The sequence below is a fragment of the Lissotriton helveticus genome, chromosome 4_1, assembly GCF_964261635.1.
Source record: "Lissotriton helveticus chromosome 4_1, aLisHel1.1, whole genome shotgun sequence".
Lineage (NCBI taxonomy): Eukaryota > Metazoa > Chordata > Amphibia > Caudata > Salamandridae > Lissotriton > Lissotriton helveticus.
The window spans coordinates 1,021,102,706-1,021,124,462 of record NC_136063.1 but is presented as its reverse complement, the minus strand read 5'-3'; the positions used below and the strand labels follow the sequence as shown (position 1 = coordinate 1,021,124,462).

The 21,757-nt window shown below is 44.6% G+C and overlaps 1 protein-coding gene across 1 annotated transcript in view; it reads right to left on the bottom strand.

Annotated features, from left to right (window-relative positions):
* The window catches only part of SEMA5A (semaphorin 5A), a 1,863,338-nt gene that overhangs the window by 183,429 nt on the left and 1,658,152 nt on the right, over positions 1 to 21,757 (bottom strand). The window contains exon 17 of the mRNA XM_078687625.1: positions 8,347 to 8,572. Within this exon, the coding sequence (XP_078543751.1) occupies positions 8,347 to 8,572 (226 nt within the window). The remainder of the gene's footprint in view (positions 1 to 8,346; positions 8,573 to 21,757) is intronic.

Here is a 21,757-nt window from a genome sequence, read left to right as displayed (position 1 = left end):
GATGGACCCACTCAGACACTCATGAATCAACTCACACACCCCATGAGATACTTACGCAGCCACTCCCAGACTCACTCACACACCCACTAACAGACCCACTCAGACACTCTCACACCCACTCACAGACCCACTGAGATACTTATGCACTCACTCACACACTTACTCTCAAATGTTACCAGTTACAGTTAGGTAATATAATTTAAAAAACATAGAAATTCATTCAAAAAACCAATGGTTATGGGGACGTTTTTGTTAGGAAATAGAATTTAAAAACCCTAAAAAATTCACTGGAAAAAAACAAAGGTTAAAGGGCCGTTATACTTAGGCTCACAGTTCTCTCATACAAAAGCAGTGAAATTCAGCAGTTATAGTTACCTGAGCTAACTATCACTAATGACCTGCAATACACGGCTTATGGCATCACATATTACATCACTCATGACATGATCAGTGACATCACTGATGACATCTCAAATGAAATCACCACTAACATCACTGATGACATCATCCACAGAGCCACTCACAATCCACACACACCCCTATACAACCTCTCTTACACCTACTCACATACCCACGCAACCACTCACATACCCATTCACACATCCATAGAACCACTTATATACCCATTCACTCATCTATACAACCACTCATACACCCACCTACTAACCCATACAGATACTCACACAGACACTGACTGTACAATACATCCACTGACACACCCACTCACTTACCCATACACCCACTCAAACAGCCACTCACTCACCCATACAACCACTTACACACTCAGTCACTCATTCATAGAGCCACTCACACAGCCACTCATTCACCAATACAGCCACTCACACATACTCATTCACCCATACAGCGACTGACACACACACTCCCCTACCCATACAGTGACTCCCACACCTACTCACTAACACACCCACTCTTACAGCCAATCACTCACTCATACATTTACTCACACACCCATACAGCCACCCACATACCCATTTGCACACCGATATGGCCATTCAGACACCCACTCCCACATGGATACACAGTCACACAGCCACTCACACAACATATGTTAGAAGTAGTATGACTCATTAGTAGTGCACCTCTTATACTAATCTAACTTTTGTAGTAAGTTAGTATATATCTTTAAATCTCATAAACTCTTAGAAAACTCTTGCACTCACTGAATGATGTGATCAGTGATGTCATTTGAGATGTAATCAGTGATGTCACTGACCAAGTCATGAGTGATGTAATATATAATTTTGTAACCTTAATTTTTTCATAAACTACTGAACGGATAAGCACACAAACATATCGAGCATTACTGGACTCCACATAGACAGCGTTCCCATCGCATCTGACAATAAACCACAATGTATGCTTATGTGATTGTGGGTCCCTCCTCAATACTATATTAGATCACCATGACTTATTCTATATGATTGTGTAATAAATGTAATTTTTTTTATAACCTATCTAACCCTTCATTGGATGTGTTACTTGTTTGATATAATCAATTATTCTCGATACATGCAATTGAGTGTTATTGCCAAAAAAATAGTTTCCTTCAGAGCAATATTTCCACTGTGATCGGTAAGCACCCAGGCTCCTTTTGAGATTACAGGTTTGCCCTACTTGTCCAACATGCTTTTCTTTTAATGGCACATTACCATCAATTCCCAGCAGGGCTAGTATATTTTCATGATTACTGCGATCACTGGGCATGTATAATGAAGATTTGCATTATTAGCACACCCGAGTGGACCACCTGCATTCTAAATGGGAAAGAACCACAAAGCTGTGGCAGTGCTGCTGATCTTTCAATAATTGCGCACAATAGCCCATTTCAAATATAATCAGTGAGGCAAAGAATTAAGGTGGCATTTGGTCAGACTGCCTCTCCCGCCCTTTACAGCAGGCATGATCCAAACTGTTGTAGTGGCCATACGTAATTTACACTGATGTCTGACATATGATGGTGACAGTTCCAACTATGCGGGCTTTTCAGAAACAGCCAAGCCTTAGAACAAAAGGCTGCTATTTCGGTGTATTGCGCCCAGACTCACAACAAAAGCTGAAGCAGGAGTCTCCTACTAGATGGGAAAAGGGCTTTTGTAGGTTCTTTGGTATCATATGCTGTCCTCTTACACAAAGAGCAACGAGTTATGTGGTTCTCTCCTGCCTCACTGCTGTGTCCCCTTCTGAAGTAATTTCTCTAAAATACACAGGGGCAGATTTACAAGCCCCTTGCGCCTCATTTACACTGCCGTTGCGTCACTTGTGACGCAGCGGCAGCGCAAATCCTGCTCCACGGTGCGGGGATACTTACAACATGACGCATCTGGGAGATGCATCACGTTGTAATGCCCTGCGCCACATGTAGGCGTTCCTGTGCAGGGGGGGCGGGGCGTTCCGGCGCAGGAACGCCTCCTAAAAGTGGCTGAGTGAAATCTACAAGATTTAACTCAGTCACTTTTAGGCCCATGCTGCGTCAAAACCCTGCGCCTGCCTGGAGCAGGCGTAAGGATTGACGCAGCATTAACTAGATAGGGCCCCCAGAGCATTGCTGAAGCTGCGTCGCGCTTGCGACGCAACTCCAGCAATGCGTCACTTTTACAGCACAGATGCGTCACGCATATGCGCCGTTTTTGCACCATGGTGCGCCGCATTGTAAATGCGGTGCATTCTTGATGGCGGAGCTGTGGCGCACAATAACTGGTGCATCCCTGCTGATCTGCAGGAATGCGCCATTTATTGTAAATATGCCCCAGTGCTTCCAAGTGTTTTCCAAATGCATACAACACTCCAAAACCAAGCACTCCTTCAGGGACAGAAGCAATTGAAACTCTATCAACATTCGGTGAAATACTGTCGCACAGTCACAAAATGTATGTTGTTTGCCGAATCAGTTGATGTGCTCATTTTAAGTATGTTTCATTACCTATGGTACCCAATAGCTATAGCCCTCCTTAGTCATACCTAAAAAGACATAATGTTATAGCAACTGCTATAAAATTTCGGACTGGCTGAGTAAATGGAAAGAATAACAGAGAACCGTACACGCCTCTTGACATCTGCACTTCAACAGTGTGGTATTAGCTTTCAGCTTATGGCATTTTTCCATTTCTAAGGCTGCCTCGGAAAGCATCCTGTCAGTGCACCAGAGGTCTGAGCTCACACAGCAGTGAACCTGAAGACCCTTCTTCCATCGCATCATCTTCATCCCAAACACACGTGATCTTGAGCAACTCCCTTAACCTCTGCACATTGTTCTGCTCTCACTTTCCATCTACACAATTTCCCACTTTTCCTTTGTCAATCTTGTACGTGGCCCGGAGCTTCTGCAGAGTTAAAAGCGTAAATTATATGCTGTCATATCTGCTAGCACAGGCCTCTCACGACCAGAGATAGGAGAGCGCGTGGATATGAGAGATGATTGCAAATGACTGACACATTCACATTGAAAACACTGCTTTTACATTGGAAAGCTATCCCGAGCTACGGGATGAGCAAGAGAGGAAGAGCGGATCAGATAAAGCGAACATATACAGTGATCATTTAAGGCATGGTTTCTGCCGCAGCGTTAGGCTGGTTGGTGTATTAAATAGTTTAAGAGTTGAAGCAGCAATATTTTACCACCTTAGGCAGTTGAAAATGGCTGTTTGATATGGAAACTGTAAAGGAATGTGTGGTGTTTGGCTGAAAGTGAAGTCAAATGTGTTGATGTCTCTAAAGAAACTACAGAGTACAACACACTATAAAATGAGAGAAACCAAAATAAAATAAATGCATAATCGCACAAATAACAAAGCAGCAACAACCACAATACTACACAGCAATACGATGCAATAATGGAACACCCAAAAAAATAACATCACAAAAAACAATGCAATTCCTCACCACCACAACAAAATCCAACACAATAACCCAAAAAACAGCATTCCACCACAACACAGCCCAAAAATCATAACACAAAATACAACAGTACAGTGCTGTACAAAACCAAACTCAATGGCATATGACAAAATAATAGAGTAACTCACTCAAACAACATATTAACGACACAACAGAACACAGCAAAACAAAAATGCACAAAAACAATGCACCATAAAGTACACAAAGCACACATTTACAACAGTAGAACAATGCACAAACAAAACAGACACTATAAAACGTTCCAAAGCCATAACCATAACACAACAATTTACCACCACACTAGAGCACAAAATCACAAAACAACCTAACACAAAACAATTTCAAATATGTGCTATTGTATTGCTTTGTGAACGTTTTATCACTTGTCAGTTGACGCCCTTGCAGTGATTGGCAACATCTAAAACATGCCTAAAACTGCTATTTTGCCACATGCTGTGCTCCAAAAGTGCTGCCAACAAGCATGATGTAAGGAAATATAGGGGCATACTATCAAGGACCGGTGTTAAAATTATCGCCGTTTTATCGGCAGTTTAAAACGGCGATAATGGGCATGATAATACGCCCTTGTTAATTCCCATAGAACAGTGGTTCCCAAAGTGTGCGCCGCGGCACCCCGGTGCGCCGTGATTAGAAGCCAGGGGCGCCGCGCCGCCGTGCAGGATGTGGGACGTGGAAATTGCAGCCGCAATTCCTCCCCCTCCTTTGTGCTGCCAGGTCACGCGATCATCGCACTCTGCATCTCAATGGCTCTGCGCTCATCAGCCCCAACGCCATTACTGGACTAGGGGACTCGGTAATTAGTGCTACTGGGCCCAGATGAGTGGTCACCCTAGGGGTCCCTTAGCCTTCTTACAGGAGGTGATTCTGAACGGAGACAAGGGAAAGAGCTGGGCGGACTCCCTGCCTGCGAGCGAGCGCCCTCCTCCTCCTCGGCTCACAACGAGGAGCATATGGGTGCCCCAGCCCACCCCACCTGCTGTTATTTATTGACCCTGCTCTTTTAAGCACCCAGCCTCCCCCGCCATTGTCCGCTTCAGGATTTTCTATGGGAGTTGGTGTCTCACCACATGCCGGACCCTAATCCCATTGTTTATGGGCGTTTACATCTGTTCTAGTTTGGAGGGGGGGCTGCTCAAGCCGTCTTTGCTAGAAGCGCCCTGTCCTTCCTTCTACAGGTGGGGGTGAGGGGAGAAATTTGCGGCGCTCATATGTCCCTCGTGCTTGTCATGGGCGCGAAATCTATAACAGGAGTGAGCATAGAAAACTATACTTCGGTCGTGGGCATGGATTCGGCTCTTGGTCCTGGTTAAAACAAAGATTTGCATGTTCCCAACCCCGATATACGTGACGTGCGGCTTGCACATTTCATCCTTTCACGCAACGTGCATAGAACGGAAAAGCAATAGATGTAGCCTTAGAAGAGCTGTCATCTACATCTTGCTGTTGTAAACAAAACAACAATAAACCATCCGTCCTTCCTATCCCTGCTCCTTCAGCCATGCCACCCAACTAACAAGCAGACACGACCACTACTTACAAAACGACTCACTACTTCCCCTTTTCAAACCCACTCCTGTCATTCTATCCATACCACTACTAACTCCACTAAACAGTAAACAAACAAGCAACCAAGAGCACAATCCTAACACAACTAATGCACAAGAAAAACAATCGTACTCATTTACTAATCCTACGTTCCGGAGTTGCATGCTCCTCGCTACAAAAAAAAGTGCTCAGATGTCTTTTCCGAGGTGTTTATGTGCTATAAAATACATTTACAATTATTGCAAATTGCACCTAAAGCAATGCGTTTTCTTAAAGCGTGTTCACTATGATGGTCCCTGGCACTGTTTAATCGAATATTGTTCCATGGAAAAACAGTACACTTTTTAAACACTAATAGCACAATTCACTTATCTGAACACGTGCAAGAACATTATGCAGATGGGCATTATTTGAGCATAAGTAAGTACAGGTTATTTGAGACATTCAGGGCACAATCCTCAAAGAGGGTTAAAAATGATCAAGATGTGACTGGATGTGCAAGCAACGTGCTCTGTACAGCGGAGAGCAAGCTTCTAATCTAAGGTACTGCTCAAAGGCAAAGACGCTCATCTGGCCCCAGCTTTCACAATCTGCACCAGCCACAGTTTCTGCACCAATTTTAATGGGGTCTTGTATCCCAGGTTTTCTAAAGTAGACGCCTGAACCAACAGTTCTCAATTGGGACAAGACTGTGTGCAACCTATACATTCTACTGAAGGTAGTGATAACTCCATTTCACCACAGTGGGAATATTCCTTGCTTTCAATGGAAACAAACAAGTGCATGAACTCAGCCAATGGGTTATGGCAGTGGTTCCCAAAGTGTGCGCTCGGCACCCCAGTGCGCGGGTAAAAAAGATGCTGGGGAGCCATGGCCAACTGCCAATTAGGTCAAGGGAGCCACGGGTCAAAAAAGTTTGGGAACCACTGCCATAGAAGCCCATGTTCTGATGTTAACATGGGCTTCTATGGGAATTAACAAGGGCGTATTATCAAGGCCATTATCGCCGTTTTTTCGGCAGTTTCCTGACGATAAGACGGCGATAATTTTAACTCCGGTCCTTGATAATATGCCCCATACTTCCTGTGCACGCACCTGGCAGAAGGCGTTAGGGGGACAGGAAGGTGAGCCAAGGGGAAGAGCGTGTTTGTGGCGGTCAGACATTCGATGCCTGGCGCTGCTGCACAAAGCACGAGGCAGTCGGAAGGGAGGCTGCGTCAGCATTTGGCGCGCAGACAGATTCTGCGTGAACAACTAGCCCATAGCATTGTTTATTCACGGGCTCCTGGTGGGCCCGGCCAGAGGACGCTTGAAAAAGTGCGGCAATAAGGACATTTGTGGGACACAAATACATTAAAAATTAAGAAAGTTCGAATTCTGAGAAGTACAGATTCATGAGTCAAAGCGTTTACGGGGAGCATTTAATTTGAATTTCACTGTTTATCCGCTTAGCTATGAAGCAGGTGTGAGGTGCACAGTGGTAGCTCCCAACTGCACATTGTTTAAATGTCTCCACCTGCTTTTATATGAGGATACATTTACTAAAGGAACAACAAACCCTGAACGCGCCAGTAACTACTGATTGCTGAGGCGCGCGCTGCCTCTGCTGCTTTGGCATTACACAGACACCGCTTCTGCTGCCTCGGTGCGCATCTTCGCTGAGTAGCTGCGTGCGGGATGTTGAATAAGGCGTTGCATAGACATGAGGGCAAGGACATGCTGTGAGATGGAAAGGCCGACACCCGTGGAGATGTTGCTTCTGCACTGACAACTTAATTATATCTGAAGAATGGCTGCAGCTGCGACACTGCGCATTTTAACCGCACATCTTCGCTTCGGACAGGCTCATAAATATGTTTGATTTTCTAGGCTTAGGCCCCCGTCCACTTCAAAATAATATCTGGAAATTCTGATTTAGTTCAGAAAATGTATTTCATTATACTTGTTTTTAGCGAGCAAGAGGGCTCCAAATACAAGCAAACAGAGACAAAGTCGTACATAGAGTCTGACAGGGAATGACAATTCTTCGAACAAAACTGTAAGATTAACTTGGTCAAAGTAGAATAGACAGCTTGTATCTACGAATGTATGTAAGCAGATGGGGCCTCATTTATGAAAAGTGACGCATCGCTGCGTGAAAACAGCGATGCGTCACTTTTCACTGCGCCCTCCTTGCACAACCAATGATGCGTCATATTTACAGTATGACGCATCATTGCGCAAGGAGTTACAGATACGTCAGTATTTCTGACGTATCTGTATGTGCAAAAGTGGCGCATTGCTGAAGTGTGTCACAAAGTGACGCAACTCCCGCATTGTATCCTTTCACATGGGGCAAGCCCCATGTGAAAGGGAGTGCGTCAGTCTTACGCCTACTGTGAGGCAGGCGTAAGAAATTGACGTATTTGTGTTCTAGAAGTGGCGCAGTGAAATCACATAGATTTTACTGCGTCACTTCTACGACCCTTTCTTGCGTCAATACACCCCCCTTGCATACATTATACCTGGCGCAGGTATAATGTGGGGCAGGGGGTTACAAAGTGACGCATCTACATAGATGCGTCACTTTGTAAATATGGCGCAACAAGGCGCAGTTCTTATGCCACTGGTGCGGCACAAAATGTGACGCACCAGCGGCGTAAAAGTGACGCATAGCCTCATAATTGAGGCTTATGGTATTTTCGGAGCGAAAGCTTTGAGTTCATTCACGGTGGTGGTTGGTACATTTTTTAAGGCAGTCTTGAACTCTTGATGGGAAGTGACATGCATATATTTGCTCAGGAGTTCACTTCACTGGTCGTAATAAATGGATTATGAATGATCCTGAGTGTAAATGTGCTCTGTACCTGCTGCTCATTCTCTTACCGTCTGTGGAACACCCACTGGTTCCATCGCTGGAGCAGTAGCGCATCTCTATCCGCTGTCGCCCAACCTCCAGGAGATCGGGGTCTGGTAGGCGAGCCTTGCAGGTGTACCGAAAGCGCTGTTCATAGTGACCCCCGTTGTCGGAGATATTGACCGGTGTCCATGGTGTCCAAGGTGTCGTCTTTTTCAACTCCTGGCAGGGGTTGGTGTTACAAGACTGGTATTCCTGCAAGAGACATTGATCACTTTTAATGGGAAGGAACAGGCACAAAGATTTGTTACATGTCTTGAACTCCACAGAAGATGGCCAATGCCAGATTGATAGCCCTTATATTGTCCTTCAGAGTAGCTTAATTTGAAGTTTCTCGAGACAGGTTGCACCCTACTGATGGACAACCATTTCCTAGCTTATTACACCTGTACATTGACCAACGTGATTGGTATTTTATTCTCCATAAAACTCATTTGCTAGTTTCACACTCGAACTCACAAGTAAAGAAGGGGTGTTTAGACTGATGCAAATAACTGTCAATAGGATCACATGTTGGAATTGATGATATTGGTACTTGACAGGTTCATTAATACCACGTAGCATGAGGGGTTTGCTTTCATAAACAACATATTAGTCTAATTTTAGAGCAGATGTGCAATAGGTTGGTTGTTGAAGTTAAATGCAGTGAGAGTATACTGTAATCAATGGCATTACACAGTCACACACAGAGTAAACATGATAGGCACCTAGAGGAGTAGAGAGAGGATGTCTCCTTCCTCATATAGAGAAATGCGGTCAAGAACATGCCAGCTAGACTTGCAGCAGGGAAACCATGTTCTATGCAGGGTTTTTGAAGTCAGTCAGTCATTCAGTCAGTCAGAATACTTTTATTCGATTTTAGAAAAATCATAAAAAGACAATGCGTACAAAAGTTCATAATACATACATTTTACAGTTACTTCCAATACATCATGTTAAAAATGATTAAAATATATGACCAGGGCTTTAAAACACAACCTTCCAAAAAGCTATTACATGTGTAGAGATAACCACAACAAGGCAGTTCAAAAATAGACAATTTGATCAACAGCAAAAGAGAATCATTGTATTCTGTCAATGGCTACATGGTTAGCTTTAATACGCGCTGCTGCGGCCAAGAAGCTACCCATGCAAAAAATTGTGCGAATGGAACTCATCGACTGTAAATATAAAAGTGCGGGTTTAACATGTCTGAAGCCCGCCTCTCTTAGAATTGGGAGAAAATGTTTCTGTCGGGGCACAGCAAACAATGTACAGAACAGGACAAAGTGCGTGGTATCCTGGATTGAATGATCGTCACAAGAGCACAATGAGGCTGACTCTGGCTTAGCCCAGGATGGGTAATCTCCCAATAAGTAAGGGATCAAGTTTAGTCTAAATTTTGTCAAGAGGAACCTATGGAAAGGTCTTGTGACTATTATAAGGTAAGGTTCCATAGCAATGACACTTTTTGTTAAGTAATGAGACCTGACCAAGGGCTTCTGCAGTTCTTTTTCCTCTCGGTTTGATCTTGCCAGGGACAAAAACTGCCTCTTGATCAAAAGTACATCCTTATTTGTTATACTTTTGGGGGATTCAAAGAGTTCCAATCTTCCTAATTGGTGAAATGACCTCCTCAGATAGTCCAGCCAAGGAATCCTTTTATAGTGCTCCAGTGACATAACGTCCTCCATAATGGAGTGGTTCAAGGTTACCTCTTTGTTGAGCCACGTCTTTAGCCAATAAATCAGTGGGGCCAGATTTAGCCTATCAGTTATATAGTCTATGCCCACCTCTGAATGAATGGAATAAGTTGGAGTAGATGGGGGGACAGACAGTAATGAGCGTAAAAACCTATTCTCCGCTCTCTGGATAGGTTCAATTTGTGCATAGCCCCAAATTGGGGCGCCATACATGGCTATTGACAGACATTTCGAGGTGTAAACCTTCAGTAGTGCCTCCATTGGTCTGGCGCCCAGCCTTTTGGAAAAGGCCATGAGGGCTGCCGATGACCTAGTCACCGATAGGGTTTTTGCCCTAACCTGAGGGCCCCACGACCCCCTCTCGTCAAAGAGCACCCCCAGGTAGGGAAAGACTGCTGTTCTTGAGACCTCCTGGCCCTTGCATCTGAAGGATTTAGTCATACTTTTGTGCCTGTGTGCTCCAACTATCATTGTGTGCGGTTTGCCCACGTTAACCTTCATATCTAGGTCATCCATGAAGGTGCCAAATGCGTCAAGCAAACTCTGTAGGGCATTACCGGTCCACGCAATAAGGACTGCGTCATCCGCGTATAGGAGTGCAGGGATCTTAGCTACTCCTACATGCGGAACGTCGCCCCCGCTCTTCTCTAGGCACTTCCCCAAACCATTGATGTAGATAGTGAACAGGAGGGGAGCTAATATACATCCCTGCCTTACCCCCCACCTGGAGTCAAAACGGGCACTACATCTTCCCTCCCTAGTGACCCTGACCTTGGCGGCCAAATCCTGATGTAATGAGGCCATGAATCCAACCAGGGCCTCATCTATCCCAATCTTCCGTAACATGGCCCAGAGCTTAGTTCTGTTCACCAAATCGAAAGCCAAAGAGAGGTCCATAAATGCTAGAAATATAGACCCCTCCTTGGCGACCGTGTACTTGGCGAGCAGAAGATGTAAATTTGAGCACTGTTCCACTGTGCCCCTCTTTTCCCTGAAGCCGTATTGTATTTCAGCTAGCCCACTGTGGTTCTCTATACTCTCCCTCAGCTTGGTTAACAAGACTCTGCCTAAGATTTTAACGGCAGAGTCCAGGAGAGATATAGGCCTATAACAACCTGGGTCGTCCCGGTTACCTTTCTTGAAGATTGGGATGATGATGGAAGTAGCCCAGGAAGATGGGTAAAAGCTACTGGTAGCCGCATTAAATACATTGGTCAAAACGGCTGCCCAAGTACCAGGGGAAGATTTATATAGATCGGCCGGCACCCCATCAGGGCCTGGTGCTTTATTCTTTGAGGTTTCCTGGATGGCTTTTTCCACTTCGCCTATATTAAAACTCAGGGCATAGCACTCCGGGACGGCAGGTGGATTGGGGGTACTGTCCATACTCTCGCCGCCGTATACAGCGCTAAAGTGACTAATCCATTTTTCATCCGGAATCACACAATCCATAACTGAATTGGGTGTATCCGTGAAAAAGGGCTGATTAATTACGTTCCAAAATTCTTTGCTGTCCCTTAAGATATCTACATTCAATAGGTTTTCCCAGGCAGTTGACTTGATCGTCTCTTTCCTTGTTTTGATGGCCAACTTATATTGCTTCCTAAGGTAGGCTATATTCCTCGTATCCCTTGTAGGTTGCTTTAGGGCAAGCATCAGCAATCTATGGGCCTTGGAGCAGCTTGCGTCGAACCAGCGATGGGATTTGCTGGATTCCCGCCTCGTGCTGGCCGTGAGATCCGACACGATTTGGTTACAAATTGCTTCGAAGGCCCCCTTAATTTCCTCTGGCGGGGACAAATTGTTTTGGCAGACCTCAAGGTAGCAGTTGATTTTGGGTAAGAGCTCTGCATGGAAGGTGTTGGGGACTACGTTTGCCCACTTGAGCCTTCTCCCCTGGTCAGTTGGGCGTACTAAAATATGAGCCTCATGTGTTTGAGGCATAAGTCCCATATATTGGCCCCAGGCTACCTCCACTACAACCGGGTTGTGGTCACTATGTACCAACACCAGCGTGTTGTATGACATTACCCTGTTCAGGATACCTGGAGTCATAAATATATAATCGATAGTGGACCCTGGGGTAGTGCCTTTGTAGGTATGTGGTCTGATGGTGCCTTCGGGTGGGTTAGGTTCGTAAAGATTGTGGTGAGCCACTAGATCTTCTAATTCTGCTCCCTCGGTAGAATGCTCAAAATGTGGCTCTACTAGCCCTGCGGATTCCGCCCGATCGCTAAGCCACACGGACCATTACATGGGTGAATATTAAAATCTCCTAAAAGAATAATTTTGTGGCTAAAATATGTGTTTTGACTGACAGAAACTAAAAAAGAATTTAGGCTAGCAATACTGTTATTGCTAGTATCCTTATTCATTGAGTTGTAAAAATTGATGTAAAGGGAACTCATGGAGGGGGAGACTAGCCTTTCAACTATTAGCAGGTTTGGGCAGGGATTGTTGACCAGTTTTAACGAGCCTTTAAGTTTTAAAGAAAAGAGGGTTATGAGGCCACCCCTGGCTCTACTTGAACTGCTTGGGGATGCGGCCCTAACAAAGCTAGTAAAGCCGTCCAGGAAGAAACTATCTGCTGTATCCCAGGTCTCCTGCATAGCGATGACTTCATATCCTCGGACCACTCTCACCCAATCCTTGTTTGTTACCTTGCTTTTAACACCTGCCACATTCCAACTAACAAGTTTGCATACCAAGTCCTTCCCCCGCTCCGCTAAGCCTGATGGGGGGGGTCGCCCAGAAGCTAGTGGTCAATCGACATCCTCCAGTCCCTCCATACCCTCCAGGCCCTCCATGCCTTTTTTTAAGTCCTCCTCGGGGGCATCAGCAGTGCAGCTCCTCTCTCCATCACTAGCCAGCCAAAGGGTACCTTCAAAAGCCCTGCACAGACTATGTGCGCTCCACCATGCTCTCAGAGAGTTCAGGATGAGACCACTGCTTTCTGCTTTCTAACAATGCGTTAGCTATTTGGGAGAGCGGATGCACTCTCAAAAGAGAGTGATTGTACTGGTAATCATGGTGATGCTTTTTGCACACTTTAATGACTACTTGTGTTCATTGAACACAGACATTTGAAACTGTGAATCACAAATAATGTACTTACTGTGTGTATCCACTAATCATTGCAAGACCAAAGGTGATTTGAGGACGGTTTCATTTTTCTTCCATGACTGCAGGCTTGAGCTACACCTATGCACGCAGGAGACATTCTCCAAGGTTCCAGACTTCGTTTAAAATTATTTTTTTATTCCGGACTCATTTTTGTTGTTAGTGAACCAATGCATGCAGTTACAGAGCATGTTGGGGTTTCCCTCCTTTGTGCATTTTTGGTAGGAAATGTGTTCTGCTTGAGAAGGGAAGCAGTAAATATCATGATTTTCCCTGGCTTAGTAGCCCTTCCATTCTCCACTTGTCTATCTTGAGATTCTTTCTTGTTTTGTTTTGTGTGATGTGCACATCTGGTACTTTACACAACATTCAATTTGTCCTCATTGTCTAAATTAGATGGCCATTTTTGTGTGCCAACAATGCCACCCATGTCAGATTAATTGCTGATTATGCCTTTTCTTCATTTAGCATAGCTTCTCTATCTTCCTCTAATAAACTCTGGCTTCTCTCTTAAGGAACCTTGACTATGAAATGAGCTGACGGAACCCCATAGATCACACTGCTTCTGAGATTTGCTCATGGTATACTTTTAAACCTTGCTCTACAATTGTCCTGTATGAATATCTGTCGAGATTGGATACACCTCAGCCGTGATCCATGACTGTGGAAAAACAGTGCAAAGATTCAAGTAATTTGATACCATGAACCCAACTCTCTACCCTTTGTCTGGCCAACAGATCTCTACAAACTCTGGCTGCCTCACCAAAAGCAGCAAAACTGGTGAGCTCAACTTTGCACTTCTAGTCAATGTGGTACTTGCAGTTCTCTCTGTTGTGGAAAATCCGCACTCTCCTTCACATCGACCACTGAATGTAAATACTGAGAGAGCCCTCACTTTCGCATGTCTCGACTTCGTGTAATATCAATGATCTTCTCCTTCCGAGGCACAATCCCTATCGCTCGACACCTGCAGCTTGCTGCGTACAGTAAACCCCCTAGAAATTGGTTAAATGTTACTTCCACTAATTGTTTGGACGATTGCCTGTTACACACTCGCCATTTTGGTATTTGTGTATACAGTTTATGTTTGTTATGCCATCTTTTACAAGCTGGGATATGATAAGTGGGGATTTAGTTTGATGGGGCTACGACAACTGCAACCGTTGCTAACCACAAAGCTCCAACCCTACGTGGCTGTTGGCTCGTTACAACCTTATACAACAACATTAACTGTATACCATGGCACCAATTAGAATAGGTACTTGGAATGTGAGAGGTATACACAGTCCCTGACGCAGGTATCTCATTTATTCATACCTCAAAAGGCATCCAATACAAATAGCCCTCCTCCAGGAGACACACTTGCCTAAGTCTGAGGTGATTCAGTTGCATAGGAGATGGAGAGGGCAGCTATATGCCACAGGCTACTCAGCATTTGCTAGAGGAGTCTTAATATGGGTGTGGCCAGGGACTCCCTTTGGAATCATGGATTCTTTAATAGATGCAGAGGGTGGATACGTGGTAGTGAAAGGCACATTGGATGGCAGACTGGTGGTCATTGCATCATTATATACGCCACACTCTGACCAGGCCACCTTTTTTGAAACAATGTCACACAAGCTGGCCGCCTAGCACGACACCCCCATGGTGTTGGGAGGTGACTACATCAGCATCCTCGATGCCTCTCTAGACCGCTCCTCTCGCCCCCAACTGGCACAACCACACATGTGCAATGAAAGCGTTAAATAACTGGGCAACACAATGGCACCTGACAGATGCATGGAGGCATAGAAATCCACAAGATAGAATGTTCTCGTACTACTCGGGAGCACATGGACTCCATGTAGGCTTAGACCGCTTCATGATCTCCGACAAACTGTTATCGAATGTCTCCGTGTTGCACTACCTGTAGCGGACACTTTCGGACCATAACCCACACGTGCTGGAACTGGAGTGGGTATGCGGCACGCCGCCGATCCCTATCTGGCACCTACAACCTGACACCCTGATTGAAGCGCCATTCCGTGACCTATTGGTAACTACCATAGCACAGTACTTTGATGAAAACACAGGCACGGCCTTGACGCCACTTCTAAAGTGGGACGCTTTCCTATCTGGTCACAAGGGGACACTTCTTGGGAACACAGGTAGGAATGCGCGTACAGCTGGAGAAAGATCTCACCATCATAGAGAGGAAACTGGCATTTAGTGAGAGGGAGGCGCTGAGGGCTCCCCTAGATTGCTAACAAAGAATAGGGAGGAACATACCTGATTATTAGAATGGCTCCGATGCCTCAACTACGCAGCACATTCAGTATGGACGCAAAAAATGGGAGACAAAGCAGGTAAATTACTGACGTGGCTGATACGCCAAGATGAGGCGACATCGCCGGTGGCATCACTATGCACTACACAGGGTGTTATAGTATATGCACAGCAGGACATACACCGTGAGTTCACAACACACTACACAGCATTATACAAGTCTCACATGCAAGCCACCCCAACTGACATGCGGACCTACCTCATGGAGATTGCCCTACCGCACCTTACTCGCGTACAGAGAGCGGAACTGAATTACCCTATTCTCCTAGAGGAAGTTAGGGAGAGCATATTTTCGTTGTCAAACGGTAAGACACCGGGGCTAGATGGCCTACTGACAGAGTTCTACAAGGCCTATGCACCCATACTTGCACCGCAGTTGAGGAAGGTATATGAGGCTGGTATAGACAAATGATGATAGGATTGGTGTAATCATGTGGATTGATTTACATTTCATATTTCTTGTACTACTTCATTAAAATATATTTTGTACTTTCTTAGATTCTGTTCCTTCAGTTTATTATGAATTATTGTCTGTTCTTGATTGTCATAGGAGTTGCCTTAGGTCTTTGCATTTATATTTTGATCCCTGCCTAAAGAAACTCATACAGTTTAGCAGGGGCACCTTGTTTATTTACATTGTGTTGTGTAATATTACCATCATTTTCGTACAGCATTTTACCATTTGTGTAGCTCCTGAGCATTGTCTTAGTCTTGGCTCCCATTATGGTTCTGAGATGGTTCACTAATGTGATCATAGTGGTTGGCCTTGAGTACCTCTGCACGTCACCCTCACCTTTTTTGTCTTTACCCCTCCTGTTTTCCTAATCCATTTTTGTGGACTTTTAGGGCTCTCCACTTTACCACTGCTAACCAGTGTTAAAGTGCTCGTACTTACTCCTTTAAACATTGTGAAATTGGTTTAGATCCAATTGGAACATTTAATTTACTTATATGTCCCTGGTAAAGTGGTACACCATGTATCCAGGGCGTGTAAATGCTACTAGGGCTCCTTCAGCACTTATTGTGCCACCCACTTAAGTAGCCTTTTCAAACATGTCACAGGCCAGACATTGCAGCATGTGTGCAGTTTAAACTGCTATTTCGACCTGCCAAAATAAACCAAGCCTAACATTACATTTTAATACATATAGGTCAGCCCTAGGATAGGTTTAAACAGCCCATAGGGCAGGGTGCACTGTATTAAAAAAGTTTGACATGCACTTTCAAGTTTTATATGCCCGATTAGCGAAAACCTATGAATTAATTTTTCACGACTCCAAGGCTCACCTTTCCAATAGAATAACGTTGGGTTACCTTACTACGTTTAATAAGTGAAATCTTTTGTATAGGAACAGGTCAACGTGTCTTGTTTGGTGCCAAAGAATTGTAATTTAAAAACCGCTTTAATCGTATAGTTGAATTTAAGTCACAGTTCTGAAAATGCCACTTTTAGAAACTTCGTATTTTCTTGTCCTAACCATTTGGTACCTGCGGCCTGTTTCCTGGGTCTCTGAGTGGAGTTGGCAGATGGCCATCGTAGATTTCTCCTACACAGTATCACAAAGGGGACTGGGTATTGGTTGGCGGAATGGGCCATCCTCACATGATGGCAGGAGCTGAGCTGTCACCTACCACACTTCGACTTCAAAAGGAGTTGCCTCCGCACACAAAGAAAGAACTTCACTCTAGCCTTTTAAGACATCCTGACACCAGGGCAGGGAAGAAGGAAACTATATGTAGGGGGGAGTCTAGAAGGTTATCCCTCCGTTATCAATATTGGACCCTCTGACCACATTTTTAGTACACTCCTGGACTTGTGGATACTAGAGAAGGACTGCGCTGCTGTCAAAGGACTGCTCTGCTGCCCTGCTGACAAGGAAGATGGACTTGCTCCCTTCATCCCAGGCTACCTGAAGTGACTCTAAAGGTCTAACTGGGGAAACATCCTTTACAACGCAACTTTTACCACGCAGTGCTATTACAACGCAGGTTTTACAACAAAAACCATTACAACGCATTGCGCTGGGGGGCGCTCTAGGATAGGGAATAGATTTAATTTACTATCCAACACCTTCCCTAGTGTCCACGGGGACTGGAGTTGGAATAGTAAATTAAACTATTCACTATCCAGCACCCCAAAGCGCTATGCGTTGTAATGGATTGCGTAGTAAAACCTGCGTTGTAACAGCATGCATGGTAAAAGCATGCGTTGTAACGTCATACATCTGTCTAACTGACCTCCTGTGCAAAGCTGCATTGACATAACAAGCTCCAGAGGCCTCCATATAACTGCCCAGCTGACCTGCTACAACTGGGCCTGCCTAGGACTGCAACTGAACCTGCCTGAGCACTTCTGCAAGAGTGAATCCCTGATCCGCAAGAGGCACCTCTCAGGTCCTGGACCCTTGGTTAGCTTCAGAGTGCACTACTCTGAAGAAGAAGAAATCATGAACTCTTCACAACCACGAATGGGCTTGTGCATGCGGAGATCTTGGGGCCCATGCCAACTGCCAACATGATGCTCTGGTTGACCTGGCTCTTCATGTTAATGCATCTGCCAACGATGACCGGCAACACAAGATCTGCTACAGCAACCACCAGCGATGACAAGCAAGATGAGATCTGCACTTCGCGCTACAGCAGCAGTAGCCTGCGGTGACCGCTAGTGTGATGCTCCGGAAAAAACTGTCCATGATACCCAAGAAGATCTTTACGCTACAGTGACGGCCATCCACAATGCTCTCCCTGCTCCTCGTGACCTGGACTCTTCGCACCGGACTGAGAAGTTAACTTTTTTAGTGGGACTAACCAGATCCCTGTATCTTGCTGGCGCTCCATCGCACTTAGCCTGTACTTATGACTTTCACCCAATCTCGGACAATCAGAAAACCGCGAGTGGCGCTTTGTGTTTTTTTCGCTATACTTACCTTAAATCTTTGAAATTGAATTTCTCTGGTTCTACTTATTGGACTGTAGTTGTGTTGCTGTCAAATTATGTATTACATTTTACTCTATTTTTCTAAATGAGTGTGGGATTTTTCTTGTGTTGTGTTTTCTCTTTATTACAGTTTAAGTGCTGCATAAATACATACTTTACACAGTGCCTCTTAGTTAAGCTTGACTGCTTTCATATCAAGCTACCAAAGGGGTAAGCACAGGTTAATTTAGTGACTTTTGTGGTTCACCATGACAAGGTTTTTGCCTGTGGCTTGAAAAAGGATCAAACAACCCGCAACAAACAACCCAATTCCTCATAACAGTGTTTCGGAACACAGCCATAAAAATGTGTGAGTCAGTCCTACTCATGAGTTGCACACTTGTTAGTTCAAACCAAACAGTGCATTTTGTACTACACAGCTGGTTTAAAGCCAAAGTAATGATGGTCAAAACCCACTTTGGTGTGAATTTGTGGCTGATTATTTATACTCTGTTGCTCACAAATATTAGCTGTTTTTATACATTTTCAATAGAAAGTACCTTCTCCAGTATTTATAAAATAGATTCTTATTATGAGTACTAGCTCCTATATTAGACGTGTAACTACTGGATAGAAGTGTTATGCCCCTCATCACTGGAAATGCCATCAACTCACTACAAGAAATCACAACTGGGATATTCATTTTTTGAGCTCTTCATAGAAAAAGCAATCACAGTACAGAAAAGCTCTTCTTAACTACAATATTGCATGTTAATATACATTGTTTGTGTTCCATCAATATTGCATGCAACCCACCCAACACTGCTTCTTTCCAGCTCTGATGACTAAACTTGCAACTTTAGAGAATCTACCCTACTAGCTGATTTTCCCAGATGGAAGTTCCACCTTTAGAGCACAAATCCAAAAGATCATTGGGCCTGATGTACAATTCTCATTCACAAGCCAGAGATTTATAATTTGCTCTGGTTTGCGGATGGGAATGCAATTTGCGATGTAACCTGAGGACTAATAGCTCACATGGCAATTGCAAATTTGTGGGGGCTGACGGAGAGTTGCAAAACGACCTGCCTAATTAATTTTAATTAGGCCTGTCTCAATTTGTGACCACATGTGACTGTAAATGGGGGGGGGGGTTGCAAAAAAACAGAAAGCCTTCATCTTGTCCCCAAACGGGAAACTTTTTTTAAATATCCATTATAGGGACTGGTGTTTTAAAAAATATATATATAGGCGTATACTTCTCATGTGGCAACACAGCGGTTGGTGCAGGAAGGTTGTTGACATGATTCCCAAAAAAGAATGGATCTCTAAATAATAACTTCCACTTTCAAATAATAACACAAATGGGGGAGAAAGCTATTGATGCATTCTGTTATAAATCCCAGACAGAGGGTAAATGGCTGAAGCGCCCTCAATCTGCGATTTGTAATTATTACAAATGTTCTCTTAATAGTCAGAACACTTTTTCTGACTTGTAAAACGAGTTTGAGACTAATAGGTCTCACCTAGGCAGCTCGTGTGCTGTTTGCGAGTCTACTGCTCTTTTTTTTTTTTTAAAGCAACTTAAAAGGGCTTAGAGCCCGACCGTTACTTACCTTTAGGTTTCTTCAATGTCACTCTCATTTCCTTGTTTCTCATTGGTCATTAGGTCATGGGTTCACTTCCTCTTGTGTTTTCCCTTGCTGTGGAGCATTGACGAAGAAGTCCTGGTTGATTTATTTATAGGTGTCTGCACAGTCAGATTGAGGCACTTTTGTATTGCTTCCTCGTCGTTTCTCTTAACCTCTTTGCTTCGTCCTCGCTGCTTGCATCCGCCCAGCTCCCGTCTTGTTGTTTGCACCCCTTCCCTCCCTTTCCTGCCCTTCTCCCTCCCCCAAAACAAAATTGCGATTACACAGCCAGTGCTGGCCGCGTCATTGTGCTTTTTACCCTTTTGGCCATGCTGCAGGGCAACTGTACTGCTGTGCACAATTGTAAAATGATAGATAAAGCCAATGGCTCTTTTAGGCGAGAGCAACTGACTGACCAATGAGTGTTTTTATAAGGTGCCTAGCAGGGAGAAGTTGAAAGTGGAAACATGCAACCAAAACCCCTGTTATCCGAATCACACAATTATTTCTTCATTTATGACACCCATCCCACCCCGCTGTCAGCTGCAGAAAATAAAACACACAATTCTAGCCCAGGCGGTGCAAGCTGTTTCTAATTGCGGGGTTTGGGGGTGGTGGGAAGTCACCCAGGAACGGCTTTGTCAAATTAACACCGATGACATATTTATTAGTTCTGCTGCCCAAGTTCGGTTTTCCCAGTGGGGCGGTATTGGCTGGTGGTAGGTAGAGCAGCCTGTAAAGCAACAGCAAGTGAACACATGTACACACGTATAAACATAAAGCACTTGACAAGAAGAACATTACTCAGCTGGGTAACAATAACTAATGGGTAAGTTGCTAAGCTGAGTCATCATTTAGTTTGTGGTGTGTGTTGTAGGGTGGCCCACGTTATTAATGTTATTGTTTTTACTTTCTGAAAATATTTATGTCTTTCATTATACACTGTTCAGTGCACATTAATCTTTTAAAGCAAACCAGACTTTATTATATTTATACCACAGTGACTTTTATTCATGTGCACACTGACCCCAGGTCCAAAGCGCAAGAAGCGTGCGCTGGAAGGGAGCGAGAGGGTGTTTTGCACAGCACTGTTCTGTGAAGCACTTTTTATGTACCCTTCAAGCAGTTTGGTCTGCTTGATTGTACAGCCCCTGTGCACATTCTTGTTGCACAGAGAATATCGCGCACACGTACATGCATTCATTGATAATGGCTCTAGGTATAAACACTGCGATCAGGCTAAATCTGGGACGTGTAATATAGCAAAGTGCAGCACCGAGCGTAGGCCGGGCACTTTATGAGCTGTGCGCTCCACTGTGCAGCGTGAGTGCACGGCATACGTTGGACAGGCCACTGATAGTCACCAGACTCATCTTTGCTCTGGTATGCCTAACGGAACCGATATGTTGTATATCCAGGGCGCATTCAAGTTCTCTGTTTCACCTGCTTGAGGTACCTACAACATTATGCAGCGCGTAGTGCAGACTAGGTCCTTGGTGCCGAGTACTCGGGCCAAGCTACACATGCCTTTCATCACCCGGACTCTTCTTTGCTCTGGCATTCCTAACGAAACTGATGTGTTGGTATTACCTCTAATCTTCTCTGCCCCTTTCTTCAGACAATGGGAAAAAATTGTGCGGGACTTCATATGGGGGACATCACTCTACAGAGTGTCCATGGGCAATATTTATCTGCCTATCGAGCT